Consider the following 18,795-nt stretch of genomic DNA (forward strand, 5'->3'; position numbering starts at 1 on the left):
TGGCCTCCACAGTACCAACTTTCTTAAGCCATATTCAAGTTTTCATGTTGCTGAGGTGGAGCATCTGTAGGAAAGTCTTTCACCTGTGCAGAAACAAATGAGCCCCACTTCCTAGATCTGAGTGAACTAAAAAAAGTGAAAGTAAAATTGCAAATTTAAGTACAATTTAAAAATCGACTACACCGTACTTTTTCTTAGCTCTTTGCAAAAGCAGCTGACTCTTTAGATACCAGGACTGTATTCTGGGAGAGGAATTTCAAGTTTTCCTCCAGTGCTTTGGCCTGCAAAAAAAAAAAAAAATCAAAAAGACTATACGTAGAGACTATAAATGAAGAATTGCCCCCCCCCTTTTTTTTTTTCCTAACTACTGTTTTTGTGCATAACTAAGCTCCTGAACTATAGTCCTATAGTCAGTGTCTGCTATGTAATTATCCATTTTTCCTCTTACCTTCTCCTAAAGGAGTTAGTCGTTCATTGTAGCCAACTTATTATTTTTTTAAGGGGGTGGAGGGGAGTAAGAGTTGTCCCAACTGCATCAGCTTTTTTTTTCCAAGAAAAGATGTTGAAAGGAACACATTGCAAGAAAAATAAGATTTTCAACCACAGTGAGCACAAAGAATAATAACATGATTGGTCGTGTAGCTCTCTGCTGACTGCCACTATTGCTGTGATCATCGGCACAAATTCTCACCAAAGGATGGAGAACAAACAGCTGAAAGTCTAGTCCTACCTCTGTAAAAAGATATGTAGTAGGTGGCACATAGGAGTCTAAGACAGACATACGGTTCCTTTACAGACTCTGAAGTTAATGCAGATACACAGGGAGGTGGATCTATTATAGTTTTATTTAGTTTTAATTATATGTATTTTTACATAACAACTCCATTCAATGCGCTAAGAAATGACATTCCTGAAGATGTTCTTCTACATCTGTTTTATACTTATCCTCTACCTCTTGAATTTTTGGGTAGACCTGTGTGGTGCCAGGAGTTGCACTCGATGATCCTTATGAGTCCCTTCCAACTGGGGATATTCTATGATTCTATACTTTTCATCCCTTCACACTGCCAGCCTGATCAATTCTGGGATTTGGTGGCAAGAAAGAATTTGAGGATTTACGATAATCCAAACCCTGCAGTGAGGGAACTGTATGGACATGGCCTGCAGGGGAGGAAACTTCTGTGAGAAACTCCCAGTGGTGTAGTATTTTCCATGGCAGTATTATAAGGTTTAAATTTCTAAAAATCTTTGCGTGACTCAGAGTCTGGCACTGGCCAAAGCACGAGCTTTGCTCATGCATCTGTAGTGGCTGGAGGGGTAGAGTTCGACATTAAGAGTTCTTCTAGTCCAACAGAAGATTTTTCTGAAAATGAATTTAAAGAACCAGGGCAGAAGAAAGAATCCATAGATACCAGGTGCTGATCAGAACTCAAAAGTCTCAGGACAACTAAAGACCACGGCTATAAATGTTGGAATCAAAACACAGTATGTTATCTATTAATACAAAGATGCATTATGGTAAAAAGTAATATATATATATATATATATATATATACTTATATATCTGTTTATATATCTTTATTCACTATTTTTACTATTCTGTGCCAGATACTAAATAGAACATTTTGCCTAATAAGCTCTGCACACTATCCCTCTTAAAATGCAAAGTATTTCTATTCCTGAGTCCTTCTGATATATACTCAAATAATAATTAAGGGATTTATATGTTTATTTACATCAGGAAAAAAAAAATTCTCCCTGACACTGCCAGATTTCCCATGCAATTCCAAACAAAAGATTTAACCCAGTTTCACATGTGAAACATATTTCTTTATATTGTATGCTGTGTGTAGCCGCATGTTAGCTGATGGATATGCAAGCAGTGAAAGCTGCTTCATAGTAAGATGGACTAAATGCAAATGTTAATAAATCATTTGTGCATTCAGTGGGTACCACTCAAGCTCTGCATTAACAAAAGTAGACATTTGATTAAAAAATGTAATTGTTTTATGGACAACAGAAACGATTGTTTGCTAGAGAACTGCATTTAAAGTATGTGAGCTCACTGCATGTAATTGTCTGCGTATTTGTACTATTTGAACTCATTGAAAATTATCTATGAAGGTCAGCCCTTGAGACGGTTTTTCTGAAGTCTGACAGCACTTTCAGAAGCACATGAGGGAAAGTGATGGACAGGCAGTCCCAGGAGCTGTTTTCTCAGGAGAGGGTGGAAAAGTAGCATGTGATCATGCCTGTTCTGTTCAAGACTACAGCAATGCATTATGGCAGCTTCACAGGCATATCTAGAGCTGTGGCACTTTTAGTTTTTAAATGGTTTATTTTACAATATTAACATCATTTAAAGTTGCCTGTTTAGAGTGTGGATGTACAGACACGTTCTTGAAATGAGCTATCATCCTGAAGCCACTAATTTGTTAGCATCATCCTGGCCCTTCCAAATGAAGTCACTGAATAATCTAAAGGCAATATTCATGTTACAATCTGTAAATGAATAGAGCAGTGATATAGAATATACATATGTATTAGTATAGCAGTAAGATTTAAGAAAATTTAAAATGCTAAAATGTAAAAGCTTTTAATAATTTTCCTAATATGGAAAGACTGCAGATAATATAGTTAAATGAGAGTAAGTTCTGGCATACCTATCATTTGTGGGTAGGTAGAGTAGGGAGCACTCCAGTACAATAAAACTTAGCTGTTCTTCTGCAGAATATAATTAGTAGCATACAAAAAAAAGCAAAATTTTCTTAGTTTCTCACGATTTTGAGATTAGTAACATTATTAGATGTTTCAAGCAGTATCCCAAATAAATCCCCGTGAAGACATAAAACTTAAGGAAATGTGAAAATGTAAAACATGTTGCAAAAACTATGGAAACAGAAGGAAAGCGCTACTAAACTTATAACATGAAAACCAATCACAATAATGAAAACAGTTTGATTCTGTACTTAAGAAAAGCCAAATTAAGAATATTTCTAGTAAGACTCTGATAGTGAAACGACATTGAGTTTTTAGATATTTATGGAATCTAATAATGTCTTCTAGTGCTTCTGCCCTTATAAACAAAAACAAACTCCAGACCATGCACGGGTTTATGTATAAAAGGCAAAATGTGTATTTCAGGACACAGGTTTTCAAGTCTTTTTCAAGTTTTGAGATTTACCTCATTTGAACAACCATTTCAAGATAGGTGGAACAACTACAAATTGTTCAACTAAATTTTTCCAGTTCTCTAGTTTGTAACCTGAATCGTGAAGAGCCAGGAGAGAGCTTTGTACAGCTCGCTTGCATGCACACTACACCCCCTCTCCCCAAACTGGATCGGCTGGGACAACAGATGAGCAGTAGCACTGGTATTTACTGTATGACCTTTTACAGCTGCCATAAAATGGTTCATCCTCCTCCCTTAGGGCTAACACAGACATTTAGTTTGGCTGGTGGAATTGTCAGGCTGCTTGCATGAATAGCCAGAAACTCTGCAATAGCCTTGGACTGGAGTTTGGTTTAGCTCATCTTTGGGCAAGGCAGCAGTCTACCACAAAAGGACAGAAGGAGAAGGGAAAAATAATCCTGCAGCTTCATCTGTAGAGGCTTCATCTGTTTTTTGCACCTGAGTGGTGCACTTGGGTACAAGAGGTGTGCTTTTATACGCTGGCCTGTGCCAGCAGAAGCTGGGTGGCTCTACTGTGCTGATAAAAAAAAAGGAGAAAATGAGCAAGGGTGATGAAACAGCAGGTGGGTTAAGCCACACCAACCACAAAGAACTGAACGAAACCAGATACCAGTGGTGGATCAACATCCTGCAGAAATCCTTCCCACAGCTGAGAGACAAAGTGCCTGCCAAAGAGCTAACTGAAGATCTTCCAGCTTTTTCAGGCAAGGCACCAGTGTACCAGAGGCACTCGGCCTTGCGAGCATCCCTGACGTGACGGCACTGCGGTGGGAAGTAGCAGCCTGCCCCGAAGCGCAGTTATCACAGAAGTTCAGAAGGGCTTTTCTCCTTTTCCATAGCAGCTTCTGTGTTTGTGTGATTACAACGTAATAGATCACAAAGCATCTGGCACACGTAGGAGGACGGGAATTTGGGGCAGAATTTGAGTGAACAAAACATTGTTCTTGGTGTTTTTTTTTGTAAATTAGGGCAAGTCATGCAGAAATATGATCATCTGCATATGCTAATGACCACTAAAAATCAGCATCAGTCAGTGGAAGAGTCAGAGCTAAACTCCAGCTTTAATACCAGCATGTTCCCAACCCTTGGAGCAAAGAGCAGCAACCAGCCATCTGACTACCATTAAGCATCACTAATAAAGCTGAAGGTGATCTTGTATTGGACTGAAAACAAAAGGTTTTGCATTTGCATTTGCTTGGAAGCAGATCCTGCGTGCTCACTCTTGGCAATAACATGATGATCTTTCAACATTCTGAGGACTATTTACATATATGATACTTTTACTACTATTAACAACACAGACTAAGAGAAACAAAACCCACTGTGCAAATAACTGTTGCTGTTCTCTGCTGGGAGTTGTGTATGCGTTGTCTTCATCAACTGCATGCTCAAGGTACCCTCACCTCCTCCCCTGCTAAGAGGCTTTGCGATTTTTGAAGTAGGTTATATGGTACATAAAGTGAGAAAAACCAAGTCAAATGATTATGAGAAAAGTCTTCTTACAAATTACAGACTGCCATTCTATAATCTTTATTCTAAGTGGGAGGCACCAAAAATGAAGCAAAGCAGCTAAATTTGAAAGCATTTTCACGTTTTCAAAGCCTAAAGAGTTTCAGATGGAGATTACTCTTTCTTCCCCAACTCAGAACAAAGTTCAAAATTATTGGTTTTGAAACTTAGGAAAAGAGTTTTATCTTTTAGTCTTCAAGATTGTATTTGCTTGACAGAAATTTTAAACAATTCAGTCGTTAGGTCAGCATGTTGGGCCAGAACATCTACCTAGCTATGGGGCATGGATTTACTCAAAATGCATTTTCAGTTTTATTGCACTTAAGATTCAAGTTTTCTGTGTGATTCCTCTTGTACTATTATCAAGCCAAAGTAAGCTTTCCAATATTTCTGCTACAGATACAGTTCCTTTGTTAAAATTTTATCATCTGTGAATGGTAAAATTGCCAAAAAGTGCCAAATACTTAACAATTTCCAAAGCCTGGGCAACTCAAATCCAGCATTGTCCTGTCCCTTGACAAGGTAGGCTTCCAGTAAAGTTATGCAATAGTCCAGTTCCTCCAAATTGATACCAACCAGGCCTCTTGTATATTTTCTAAATTAAAAGAAAATGGTTCAGCAAAAGATGTGGCGACTTTGAGCTGAGATGATAAACTCTGAGGTTGCTTGCAAGGAGCCTATTTCAGACAACTGGCTACATATCTAAGTACCTCTTTGCACTTGTATCATTGTACACACACGGAACTACAGAGACAAATGTGGTTGTATGATCTTGTGATTCAGTTCACAAAACTTCTTATGATTCCTGAAAATTCCATAAAAATAAATGGTCTGTAACATTAAACTAAAAAATCAGTATTTGTGAGAGTAGCATCTTTGCTTTCTGTAGTTCTTTCCAGGCAGAATATTTCTGAGACTATGTGCAATACACATTAAAAATAGTGGCTTCATCAGATAGCTATAGCAACCAGCATCAACAAGTAAGCAACAGAAGTCTATTTAAGTGTCCCAAATGCTAGTTTCTGAATTTACATTTTACAAGATGGTTATTTCACTCATTGGACGACATATATTCAAAGTTGTCTAAACACTGCAAGTAGCTTATTTAACTTTCCCACACTATATACCTTATTCTGAGTTTCTTCCAGCTTCACCGAGCCTTCCGTTTTCAGACTGAAACTTTCAAGGTTCAGTCTGTACAAGGGTGACCTTCAAAGTCTGATTGGAGACTTTCCAAAACAGATGAAAGCAGGAGAAGTTACTGTAAGCTTAAACATGGATACAGGATTTTTATTTATTTATTTATTTATTGTTCTCAACATATTCTGAGTCTGGGTCAGAAAAGCAAGTTTAGTAAAACCAGAGCTGCACAGCTGGCTATATAGAATGCTGTCTCTGAGGAGGGCTTTAAAATCACCATTGATAAGTGAGCAAAAAGAGTTGAACACACAGTGACTGACAAGGCGTACATGTATAAAAACATTAATATTACTTCAGCATATGGTAGTGGAAAAATTACTTTTAAAATGTGCCCAACCTTCACATCCAGCATTATCATAGCATTAAAAATTTGGAGAGAGCTTGAAGTGATCACAAAATATGCAAGGTCAAAAACAGGTCTAAGGAAAAGCCTTCAGTCTAGTTAACTTATCCAAGAGACGGCTGGGAACTTAATCTGGAGATGAAAGTGTTTACATAACTGAAGTCTTAAAAGAGAACATGGTTTTCTTTCTAAGTAAAAAAATAAAAAAAATCTCTAATGACAACATACTATGCTTAGTAATGTTCATTTTATCCCACGGAAGGATAACTTCTTTCACTGTGAGAGACCCCTGGTTAAATGCTGCTATATTAAATAGACTACATAGGTCATTTACCTATCATGAGTTTTCATGGGTCAACAAGATAGATATCATCGTGGATGTCATTGGTACACAATATAGGCAAAGAAGCTACCTCAACAACTATTCCAACAGAAGGTGTAATTAAATCTTCAGAATTGACGATGATACGCTCCGGTTTAGTCTTCCAAATTCCAAGCCAGTTCTTTTCTTTCATCTTCAGTTTTTCCAAAAGCTATTTGCCATTGCATTGCTGGCACCCTCTGCCTGGTTTTAAGAATTCAGAACAAAAGATGTACCTTCCCCATGTATTACCTCGCACTATTCTGTAAAACTACCTGCGTAGTTCTGTCTGTGGGCCCAGATTAAGAGGAAAACCATCGAAAAAGAGGAGAGAATAGGCTAAAGAAACACGAGAGTAGTTAATAGACAAAGTAAAAAACCAAACAAGGCAATCTGCATCTAAATGATGTATTGTCACATGAAAAGTGTTGCAGTGTTCACTTTGCTGGATTCACGCCTAGGCTGTATCTCGTAACGCTCATATCGGTGTGTCTGTGTCTCAGAGTACCTGGTTAGTCTGCCAGCTGCCTCCCAGCTCATACACTATCTGATGCTGCTCTGCTGTTGCACTAACCCGCTGATATCTCACTGTTTCAGGACTGGTCTGCCTCTTGTCTGCTCCGGGACTGCACATACCTAACAAGCCCACTTGTTTTCTGCCATTCCTGGTAATCATTCTTCAAACCAGCCATTTACTGGAGATTTCAAACTCCTCAAGTTTCAGGAAATGTGAAGAATTCAGGAAATGTGAAAAATGCTGCACAGCTACAGAAACAATAACGTAGTCGGAAGAGTCATTATGGCCCTATGCAATGCCACAATTTGAAAGTGAGTGACAGTTCAGGTTGGGACAACAACAAAATAAACTACTGGGTCTCGGTCCTTGTTGTGAAGACTGGGAGTCTTTCTGACCAGTTCAAAGCACCATGATGCTGGTAAGCACTCTCTCTTTGAAATAGCCCATCTGGCAGCTCATCTCCTTCTTCAAAGTTGCTGTATCCTACACCCCCTACTAACTTTTGATTATTCAAGATATTCAGCTGAGTGAGAGTTGTTATCAGTACTTTTCATCATTTTTTCTTTTTATTACAGCCCTGGCAAAATGGTTCTATAACATGTCTCTGAATAAATCTGTATGTGTCTTATCTACCAAAGAACATGAAATTTGTATGTTGCTGTTGATCACACAAATCGTTTATAGAGAACTAGCATTGATGATTCCCTAAATTCCCAAAATATATACCAAAAAAAACTAATGGTGCATTAGTGACTTAACAATGAGCGTGACATGCTTTGTCCAGTGCTCTTCCAGATGCGCAGGACAGCAAGAAGCATCCTTACTGAGAGCAACCACAAGCTACCCCTTACCACCTCACCTGGTGCCACCAGGTCTTCTCATCACCCCTTCACATTCTAGCTTCCCTGAAGGAGGAATTCAACAGAAGCTTGCAGAATTATCATACATAATTTGTAGTGGGATGAACAATTGCTTCATTGAGCTAAGTCCTGTTTGTACTCTGGAACCTGAAAAAATTGGCAGTCCTGACTGCATGATGTGAGGAGAATAACACACTGGGAGAACATCTGCTGTCCCAACTGTGACTTGGAAGGAAATTTGACAGTGAGTACTTGGGATCAGTATGAGAAAAATGCTAACTGTCTGTTGTACACTTCAGGGGACTAATAAAGTTATCTGCCATCTATTTGTGCACTGTTATTCGTTCTTTTTTCTCTGTTTAGAAATCCAGATGTTGCTGAACTGAGATTTGGCCATGTGGCTTCCAGTGACTGAATATTTTTTACTGCCTCTTGTTCAGAAAGACAGAATTAGTTAAAAATGTGGACTCCTGTATTGGAGATAAATACTAGTAAAAGCTTTCAAGCCTGATTCCTTCTAAAGGTGGAAACCTGGGAATTCTCCTGCAGCTTGGCTCCTTTGGGACTTTGGGACAATCTCATATCCAGGCAGGGCAAGAAATGGCTAGAAAACATAAAGAAAAGGTGGGGAAAAAACAAAAAGAAAGAAAGAAAGAAGGGAAACAACTTTAAATATTTTCCCAAATTGGGACAAGTTAAAAGGAACTCTTAGTGATTATCTGGAAGCTTACCATGCTTTTGGCTACAGTGTGGGAAAGTAGCTTTATATTTGCTTAAATGAACTGGAAGGGAGTACCCTGGAGGGATTCCTATCTGGCTGAAATTATTAAATCCAACTCACCTGTTTTGCAACCAATATCATTTTAAGAAGAAAGATAGCTGATTTGGTAAAATGAAAGGGAAGCCGAATGTGTCTATTTTGTCTGGGTTTGTAGAGCCCTTAAATGAGTGTATAAAATTCAGAAAGTTATCTGGTGATGACTGATAAATCAATAGCATTCAGTAAGACACACTTCCCTACTAATATGCATATGTAGTAACACTTCATAGTTTTAAATATACGAAAATGTGGAAGTGAACAAACATTTCAGATACTATTATAGAACTTTTGGAGCTGCACTGAAGTGTTGATGAAAATGGTATGCTAGGTATGTGTTACTACATAAAGATGTTTATGTTCTGGAGGCTTTTTGTTTTCTTAACCTTTGAAGTTAAACAGTTCGAGTGGCAAAAACTTGGTTGCCACAAGCCAGTGGTTGAAAGGAAGTGTGAAATGTATTTTGAGAATGATGCAAGCCAAAAGTGGACCAATGAAAAGCACATTCTAGGTTAAAAAAACAATAAGTGACAATGAGGTGCTATGTTAAAGAGTATCCTGTGATTTAAAATCATGTAGGAAATAACTTTTAAGAAGCATGTTCTGGTATCTATCTATATCTATGTCATTTCAATGCTAATTGAAATACAACTGTCTTCAACCAACAGGCATCTGAGATGAATCTTTGCCAGAAAACAGGAGTGGGAGAGATTGACATGATCACCATATAAAGCTGTAGCCTATCCTCTGTACACTCTCCTGGTGCTTACTGTAAGTTAACCCCATGACAGATGATTGCAGTTCATTTTTTAATAAATCAATGCAATAAATACTGATTTTAACTTTTTCATATGATTTTAAAATGACATGATAATAGGTGAGGGTAATAACTGAGAGTAAATTAACATACCTAAAATTAATTATTAGATAAATACTGCAGTTCATCTACTCAGTTAAGGGCTTTTAATTGAATTAAGTTCTCTGATGTAATGATTTTATTGAGCTCCAAAACGAAAGAAATTAGTAGCAGTTGAAGAGAGCACAGATTTCCTATTTAAAGATCGGACAAGTAAAAGAGCAGGACACATGTTTTAGAATTACCCATCCCTTTGCAATCACGGCATTTTTCTGAACACCTGTCTTTGTCTTTCTTATGTTTCCATGCTGCACTGAGTAGGAGAGGTGAAAATGTGGGCAGTATGTTGACGTTCGCAGCAAGCAAAATACATCTTATAACTATGAAAAGTTATTTTAATACATTTTCAAATCTTTTCCTTAGGTACTTTGCTCCTGGTACATCAAAAGCCAAAGCAGGAGACATTTATCAGTAAACAATGTTTATAAGGCATTTTAGACATTTTCCTATTGTTTATGATGACCACTTACGAGTTTAAAAATGTCATTTCCTTCCCTGACAGCCCCTAATTTTTCACTTTGCTTAATAATCCATAATTAGTAGTGTGAGTTTACATAGCTATTTGAATGCCTAAAAGTAGGAGGCTAAATTCTCTTATTATTCAAAAAATTACAGACACAAAAAGAAAAAGGAAAAAGGAATTTGCTCCAACATGTGTTTTGCCTGTGAAGGATTTGCATAGCTGTGCCAGTGAAGAACAGGACTCAAGATGTCATCTAATGACGTTCCAGCACTCTGCTTTATGGATCAGAATTAATTCCTAGTGCCTGCAAAATTAGCATGTCTTCCAGTCCTGTGATAGCTATGGACGACAACTACCAGAGAACAGGTCTTGCACATTTACATTTTTCACAGTTCCTCTTAGGATTGCGAGACTGGAAGACTGGAAGACTTAATCCCAAGGAACGTGACTTCCCTTCTCTTTAGCTGATGACTGAGAGGGTAGACACAGCCCTAGCTACAGCCTCTAGCCTCCACAGACGGTATACTCTTTCCCACAAGACCCAGCCTGATGGGTCTTTGGACAAGCTTTTGTTGGCTCAAAGACAAGGGAAGGAAGGGTAGGATATTAGAGTGTTGGCACTTCTCCCAGCTTTTTGCAGCAGGAGTTGTGGGTGCTGTTCAGAAGCTCACTAGACCTATATCTGACTGCTATTAACTTACTTAGAAGGCTTAGCAATGGTACACAATACAGAAGAGCCATAAATCCTGGCAGGCTGGAGTCAGAGAAAGAAAAGACAGGAGATGTAAAGTAATATTAAGGCAGTAATGGTACTGTGTTACCCCACCAAGATGGTCCTTTCTGGTGACTTACTGTGCAGAGTTCAGTTTAAAAAGATGTGACAGACCAGTGAGGATGGCACGTTGCCCAAGAGCACACGGTGGGTGTAGCATTGTGTTAATGGATAGGTGTCAGATGCTTTTATAGTCAGGAAGGAATGAGGATACAGTGTTTTAAGTGATCTGACAAGGAACATGAAAAAAGTCAACAGTACAATCGCGATGCTGGTAGGAAGGTCAAACCTCTAGCCTATGCCCTCTTTTCTGCTGAAACAAAATTAGCCTTCCTTATTTTACTGTAAACAAAACTGGTAGCATTGCCAGACCTGTAGCGTTTTTGACCTTGACCTTTCAGCTGTTTGTAATTTTGCCAAACTTACTATTTATTTCACCGAAACTGCATGTAGTATGCAGAGTGATTTGGATCAGACAGAAATGTCGGTGCGTACTGCAGCGTGCAACTTATGTCAAAGCCACTGTGTGTGCTGCACTGTGACACTGCTCTTTCTGAATTCTAGGTCAAGGGATTGGTGTTTGATAGGAGAATGATCTTGATGTCAAAAATAAACTTTGAGTGTTCTTGCAAATGTCTACCTAAAGATGTCTGTGTCACAAACTTCTGAAAACTGTAGTTCATGTATGCTCTGTAGCTTTGCAGTGAATTTATAGGGCTTAACAGCTGTATATTCAGAAGATTGTGTTCATTCTGAGTACTGTATTTTCATTTTTTGCTCCTTGGCTACAGGGGCTGAACAGATTTTCCCTGAATTGCTTCTTTTGACTATTTAGTCTTTTGCAGTAGTATTTTTTTTCAATGCAGAGAATGTGTCTTCTGTCCTCTCAGCTGGTCACTGTCTGACTGCCAACAGGCATGCAGGCAGTTCAGGGGAGAACGTAGTGAGCTGGGGAGAACCAAGACTAGAGATGGGGCACGCCAGATACATGGCCAGGAACAGGCATGGGTACGTATCCCAAAGACAGCTCTGTAGGGTCAAACTCCTTGCAGGTCCTCACCGTTCACTGTGTGCTCCAAGTCATGTAAAGGAGAAACAACTCTGCTTCAGTTCACTTCCACACGGGAGCAGAGACAGGTTGCCGAGGAGCTTTAAGAGGAGGAACAAGCAATTGGGGTGACCAGTGAATCTACAGATCCCCATATTACGTGCTATTGTTACCATTGTCCAGCAGGGCACCCAGGTTTTAACTCTTCAGGAATAACAACAAATCAAACTGCAGCTTGCTTGGCAAGACAAACTATTTATTTAGCAGGAGAAACGTGAGCTCTGCTCATCTAAAATCAGTCATCTGAAAGATGAAGACTTCTCAACTGACTGCCCCCTCCATTAGATGGTTGATCTGACCTTGGAAGTTTGGGAATCCTGGATTTCCAGTGATGAGGCTTCCTTCTAGAAGCAGTCCAAATGAATCAGAGTCTGTTGCAACTTCTGTCCACAGTTCTTTACAGGACTGTCTCCATTGCTTGGTCTGGCTTCTGGGCTAATCAGCGAGTATCCTTTTTGATTTCTTACCAATTATTTTCTGCACCGAACTTTCTTAGAGGCTGTGCTATTTTTTATTTTTTATTTTTGGAAATCATAAGAACTATGCTTAAAAGAGCATTAAACTTATAAATGAGAGTTCTTAAAATGAGGGGTACACTTGAATTAGGGTTTCTCTCAACAGCCATTTCTATGAGGAAAAGAAGGGTTTTACAAGTGATGAAACAGCAACCAGTTTTATTATTAATAAAACAATGGTCATGAGAAGACAACTGGCAGACCATGCTATGAAAAAAACAGTTTGTGACCATAAACAATACTTAAGAATTAACTGCGAAGAAAATGCCAGCCTAGAGACATTGGGCAAAAGGAGTTATCCAGCTGTGTATTGCAAAAGATCTTGGGAATTTTGCTGGAAGCTCAGGAAGGATGTTTGTTAAACAATTTGACTATGGTCACATAGGTCAACATCCTTTATGGTGATATACTCATGACCACCCCCAGAACTTGCGCTACTTTCTGGGATAGCATTTTATCAGCCTTGGAAGATAATTCTACTGGGAATGCTTTACAGTTAGTGTAAACAGCTCCAGCTCATGCATGTGAAGGATTTGCATTGCTGGGCATGTCAGTGAAGAACAGGACTCAAGACATTATCCAAATGGGTCTGGGTAAACGATTCCTGCTCTTTACAGCATGTTGGAAAGCTAAGCATTGCTTTAACTTCTTGGTGGCAGAGCATACATCAATGGACAACGGTGACACTGAGCTTGAGACTGTTCTTGGTGAATTTGCTGGCTATATTTTAGAGATGTAATAGCATACAGAGATAAGTGTAACCAGTTCCTTTCACACACTTCCATCCTTGCAGTGCACTGCATGTGTATTGATTGAGATTGGGAGAGCTACAAGGGGAGAAGAGGAGTGTTGAGGAACATCTCATCTCTAAGAAGTACACTAGATGTTTCAAGGCTGAACTCACCCATCCATGTGTGCCCGTTTCCCAGTCGTCAGTGCGCTTTACAAAGGCAGGAGTTCATTGTGGCATTGGTCAGGCAAGTGGAGGTCTTGGAAAAGGGAATGAAAAGAGAGGATAAGGATAAAAGATAAAACTCTCACCTGCTAGAAAACAGAGATTACTAATTAATTTCATATACACCACCAAACAGCTATTAAGCAAAAATGTTTTTTGGTTAAAGGATGGGATGTGTTTGAATCCACAATATGAAGATGAAAAACTGCACAGTCCTTTCATCTTTAATTTTCATTTTAGTTTATTTCTTTGCCACATTACAGTCTTAGAAGAGAAGGTTAGGATACATCCCAGACCCACTCCAGAGTAGATGTGCTTCTGTCTCCATTTCTCCTAGGTTTGCAGAAACTTGTAAGAAGCAGATTACTTTTCATTAACACATTTAGAGATTTTAACAAATTTAGAGATTTTTTTATTCACCTACCGATAGTTGCTGAATGGGCTTATTTAGGATAATCTGCAAAAGAGTGACTAGAAAGTCAGACTTAAATAAAACATTTTATGAAACACCTTCTGCTTTCACAGCTATCAGTTTCTATTCCAGTTTTATGTATAAATGCCGTAAATCTCTGCTTCCATAAAACCATGATATATATAACTATTTAGTAACTAGCACAGTTATCTGGTTTATTCTTTACTTTTACTGCTGTTGATAATGGACAAAGATTATACTGAAACCTCAGACATTTACCAGAATAATTCACATTCTCTGCAGACCTGTTGTTGATTGCAGGACTTCTCTAAGCAGGATGGCCTTAAACCATATCTTAATACAGAATTGCATTTCTTGTGCATTTTTAGTATTAGTTCCAAGTTGCATTTGTTGCATTACATGCGGAAAGAGATCATTAGATTCTTAAAGTAGTTCCCCATCTGCAGTTCCTGCACTCCTTGTTGGAATAAGCTGTGAGGTACATTAACTCTGGCACAACTTTTCTCTTCAGTTTCAGCTGTGCCTGTAGGTTGTTGCCTGAAGAAATCAAGCTTTTTCATCGTTGCAGTTGATGCCAAGACTGAAGCAGCACTGAGCTGGCGGGAATGGAATTGAAATCACACCTTGTACTTTGATTGTTTCACTTTGGACACTAGAAAGATGTGATGGATCAGTTGATTAAAATCTGCAGTATTTTGTATGCTTCAGTGTAATTATACAGATTATCCCAGCTGGAATTGTCAGTCAAAATATTTAAGCCAACTTTTTAAAATAAAGATTTCAACTTATACAGAAAATCAAGGGTGCCTAAAACTTTGCTTTTATCTTAATAAAATTAAAGTGCTTAGAGCAGTTTTTCTCTATGTTTGCTGATACCTTACAGGAGACTACAGTGTGGTTTCTTTTCACATATACCTGTAAAGTCACCTGAATTTTGTCACCCAGCGTTTCTGAATTTTTTTTTTTTTGTACTGACCCTGTGGCAAATCTGCTGACTTGCTTTCTTTTAAGTGTTTTTGTTTATTTGGTGGACGGGGAGTGGATGTCTGCTGTAATTACTGTTGTTTGGATTGTGTCCACTGAGAAAAGTAGACGGGCCTGTGGGAAGCCTCTGCGTTATGGGAGTCACGGCAGGGCAGAGACAAGTGTGCTTCATCTCCCACCACTGCACACACTTCCGCTGCTGGCTGTGCCAGCCTGAGAGGCAAATTGTTCAAATGCAGCTGCTGGAAACTTCCTCCTACATCTCCCAAAACAGGCAGATTGTGAACAGTAACATAAGGTTGCTTGGGTTCCTTCTCCGGTGGCTGATAACTCTGTAAGACTGATGGCAAGCACAGGGCTTTTCTGTCATTTGTTTTTTAGTGTAAACTGACAAAAGTATGCAGTGAAATGTTTAGGTGTTGAGCAGTTTTCATCTGGGGATCCTCAATCTATTTACTTACATTTAGTAGTGTGTGCTTGTTGTTTTTCTTTGTGGGGATAACTTTTAACAACCTGTTTTAATAATTGAGACCCATGGAGCAACCAGGCTCAGCTTTGACAGTCTAAAACTTGTGAACAGTTTTCCTTAGTGTATGCATTGAATTTTTTTGCATGAACAAGTAACGATGATAAATGAGTATGGGAAGACCAAAACTTAAAATGCGTGTTGTCCTGTGATGCTTACTAGAAACATTCTGGACTTTATAACCCCAAATGGGTCAAAGGTATCTACTTAATTTAATTCTGCAAGACAAGCATGCCTCATCTGTTCCTTGCAGAAAAGTAAAAAGGCTCTTTATATAGGTGTGTTAGTGTTTTGCTTGAGCTGCTGTGGAAGGATAGAGATTAACTGTGCTTCTAATTTATTTCAAACTGCTTGTGGGTATACAACACCTTGTTGCAATTTTGTTGTTGTTGATCAAATGGAAAGAAAATAGCCATTTTCTTCTTCTATTTCCTGCAAGTGGTGTTATTATACAAAAGGCCGTTTCCTCTCAGGTTCTTATGGTGCTTTTGCTTTTTCACATTTCTTCTCTTTGTTCTTACTCTCTCCCCTCTTGCTCTCATTCATTTAATGTGATCTGAGTACCTCAAAGAAGAATTAAAGTAATAAAGTGCCAATTTTTACAGTTATCTTTATATATTTTTTCCTGACCACCTCTTGGCTAAATATAGAGCATGTTTTTCTGAGCCTTGATATCATTGCAGTTAGTGCAATTTGGGGCAATAAGTGCTTGAATACTTGAACCTGCTTCCAAAGAAGCAGCCATGTCATTTTTTCACCGTTCTTTCATTTATCCCCATGCTGTCTAAGCCCAGCACAGTTACCAACATTATGCACAAATATTATTTGTTCTTTTTTGATGGTTACCCGTAAGTTTTGTTGTTGTGCCCAGACTAAAGTCCTATCTATTTAACAGTCCTTCCTTCCTTTCAGGCAACTCCTCCCACACAGGATGACTCACTCTACTTCGTGGGATTTTCCAGTCATAAGAATTTATTGACCAAGGTATTGTTGCTGTTATTCACCCTGTAAGCATTGGAAAGTTAGAGAAGTTACCTGGGCTGTCCTTCTGCTCGATCAGCACCAGCTAAATACCGACTCCACAATTATTACTTGTGACAACTTCCCTTTCAGATTCGAGTCTGGGTCAGTAAACTGGCAGCAGTGAAGGGTTTCCCAATGCCTAAATGAAACAGATTTTTGTTGTAAGCCCTGAAAACATGGAGCCTTTTCCATGGAAAAGGAATTGTGCAGTTTCATACATGAAGTTGGTAATCGGTAACTTCACTTAAAATCTGCTTCATTTATGTGAGCTCAAACAGCTAAGTGGCAAGAGAGTATTTTATTTATTTTTGTGTGTTGCAAAAGAAATGTATTTTTGGGGAATGCACTGGGATGCTTTGATAGACTCAAAGCTTTGACGGACCGTTTCAGCAGGTAAGGCGCTGAAGAGCGAGCACAGCTCAGGCTCATAGAGATGCAATTCTGATTTTGGTGAGATCAGCGCAAGCTTGGTGAACAAAACGTGGCTGCATCGCTCCGCTGGAGTATTATAAACACGCGTATCAGAGGAGAAGTCGCGGCCAAGAGAACGAATTGGGTTTTGATGGAAAGAACCCAGCGCCCGCTCGGACTTGGTGCTCTCTCAGGTGCTTCCCAGCCTAACCGACCCCGTCCTCCCGTCAGCAGGACCTCTCCTCCCGCTCGGGATCCCCAGCCTGGTGACGGCCGGCCCTGCCCGCCCGGGCTGCTCGCAGCCCCTCGCTCAGCGGCACCGGCGGGGCGCCGAGCCCCCGGCTCCCCGCCCTGCGCCTCCCCTCAGCGGCCGCCCCCGCCCTCCCCCCCCGCATTCCAGCGGCGGGGCCGGGCCGGGCCACGGCGGCCGGGGGCAGCTCCCGGCCTGCCCCGCGCCGCCCGCCCGCCCCTCGGCAGCGCGCCCGGCTCCGCCCGGCGGCGCGGCGCGGCCCGGCCCAGCCCGCAGCGGGAGCAGGGCGCGAGTCGGCGGCTCGGAGCTGCGCGGCGGCCCCGGCGAGCCCCCGCCGCCCCCCGGCCCCCTCCGCCCGAGCCCCGCCGCCATGCGCGGCGGCGGGCGCCGGGCGCTGCCGCTGGTGCTGGCGGCGCTGGCGGCTCTGGCGCTGCCCCGCGGCTGCGGCGCCGCCATGGACGAGTGCGCGGAGGAGCGGAGCGGGCGGCCGCAGCGCTGCATGCCCGAGTTCGTCAACGCCGCCTTCAACGCCACGGTGGTGGCCACCAACACGTGCGGGTCGCCGGCCGAGGAGTACTGCGTGCAGACCGGCGTCACCGGCGTCACCCAGTCGTGCCACCTCTGCGACGCCGCCCAGCCCCACCTGCGGCACGGCGCCGCCTTCCTCACCGACTACAACAGCCAGGCCGACACCACCTGGTGGCAGAGCCAGAGCATGCTGGCCGGCGTGCAGCACCCCGCCGCCGTCAACCTCACCCTGCACCTGGGTAAGGCCGCGGCGGAGCCGGGCGGCCCCCCCCCCCCCCCCCCCCGCAGCCCTCGGGGGCAATTAGCCCCTCGGGGGTCATCGCCCTGGGGTAATTAACCCGGGGTAACTGCGCAGACCCGGGGGTTCCGCGTGCAGCCTTCGCCGCAGGGCCCGTGTCGACCCCCCGGGCGGGTCACGGCTCGAGCGTCAGCGACGCGCCTCGCCTCCCCCCGCACGAAGCTGTGTTTGGGGTCGGGGAGGTGGGCGTTGGGTTGGGGGACCTTTGGGTGGGCGGCTGGGACGCTCCCGCGCGTGATGCGGCGGAGGCGATCCGTGGGCTCCCGTGGCAGCAGCACTGCTGGCTGCAGCCACCTGCAGAACCCCTGTCCCGCAGCGGTGCCCCGTGTCGGGAGCTCTGGGATGAACGCACCGTCGATACCGGGGTTAGGGGAGCGAGCCGGGGTTAGGGCAGGCAGTAACACCTCCTCTTCTGCTTTATTTCTCATTATTTTTGTACATCGGGAATTGTTATTCTCATCATTGGAGAAAGCAGTAAGCTAAGATTTGATTTCATTTATTAATAGAACATCATCGTAACCCTTTATTATCAAGGTAAGCCTTAGTTTATGGGCTTATCTGTATTACTGCTGTATTTGATCCTGTGCAGCTGTGTGTGTGTATATATATACATACATATTCTTTGAAAAACAATCCGCTTTTCTAACATACTGGAACAAACAACGTGCTGTGTCCTGGGCTTTGAAGAAGTGTGCTCGTGTCTTTCATGAAAACACCATCTTTAAAACATCGCTGGCAAATTAATATTGTGGCACTGCAATGTGGTCTCTGTCAATCACCTGGATTTCGGGTCTTTTTTAAGAGAAAGCTGCC

The 18,795-nt window shown here is 41.5% G+C and overlaps 2 protein-coding genes across 9 annotated transcripts in view; both read left to right on the forward strand.

Moving 5' to 3' along the window:
* The window catches only part of DHX9 (DExH-box helicase 9), a 32,799-nt gene extending 16,640 nt beyond the window's left edge, over positions 1–16,159 (forward strand). For 3 of the 8 annotated variants that reach the window (XR_005821977.1, XR_005821975.1, XR_005821974.1), the window contains 5 exons: positions 5,102–5,224; positions 7,204–7,541; positions 7,908–8,227; positions 9,469–9,571; positions 13,368–16,158. The gene's annotated coding sequence lies outside the window, so the exon portion shown is untranslated. Of the gene's footprint in view, positions 1–5,101; positions 5,225–7,203; positions 7,542–7,907; positions 8,228–9,468; positions 9,572–11,841; positions 11,960–13,367 lie in introns of all 8 variants that reach the window. The other 5 variants (XR_005821976.1, XR_005821980.1, XR_005821978.1 and 2 more) reach the window with 4 other exon arrangements.
* A 1,347-nt stretch (positions 16,160–17,506) lies between these two features.
* LAMC1 (laminin subunit gamma 1) overlaps positions 17,507–18,795 on the forward strand; it is a 63,584-nt gene continuing 62,295 nt past the window's right edge. The window contains exon 1 of the mRNA XM_040565093.1: positions 17,507–17,923. Within this exon, the coding sequence (XP_040421027.1) occupies positions 17,527–17,923 (397 nt within the window). The 5' untranslated portion in view covers positions 17,507–17,526. The remainder of the gene's footprint in view (positions 17,924–18,795) is intronic.

This window comes from Cygnus olor, chromosome 8 (assembly GCF_009769625.2).
Source record: "Cygnus olor isolate bCygOlo1 chromosome 8, bCygOlo1.pri.v2, whole genome shotgun sequence".
Lineage (NCBI taxonomy): Eukaryota > Metazoa > Chordata > Aves > Anseriformes > Anatidae > Cygnus > Cygnus olor.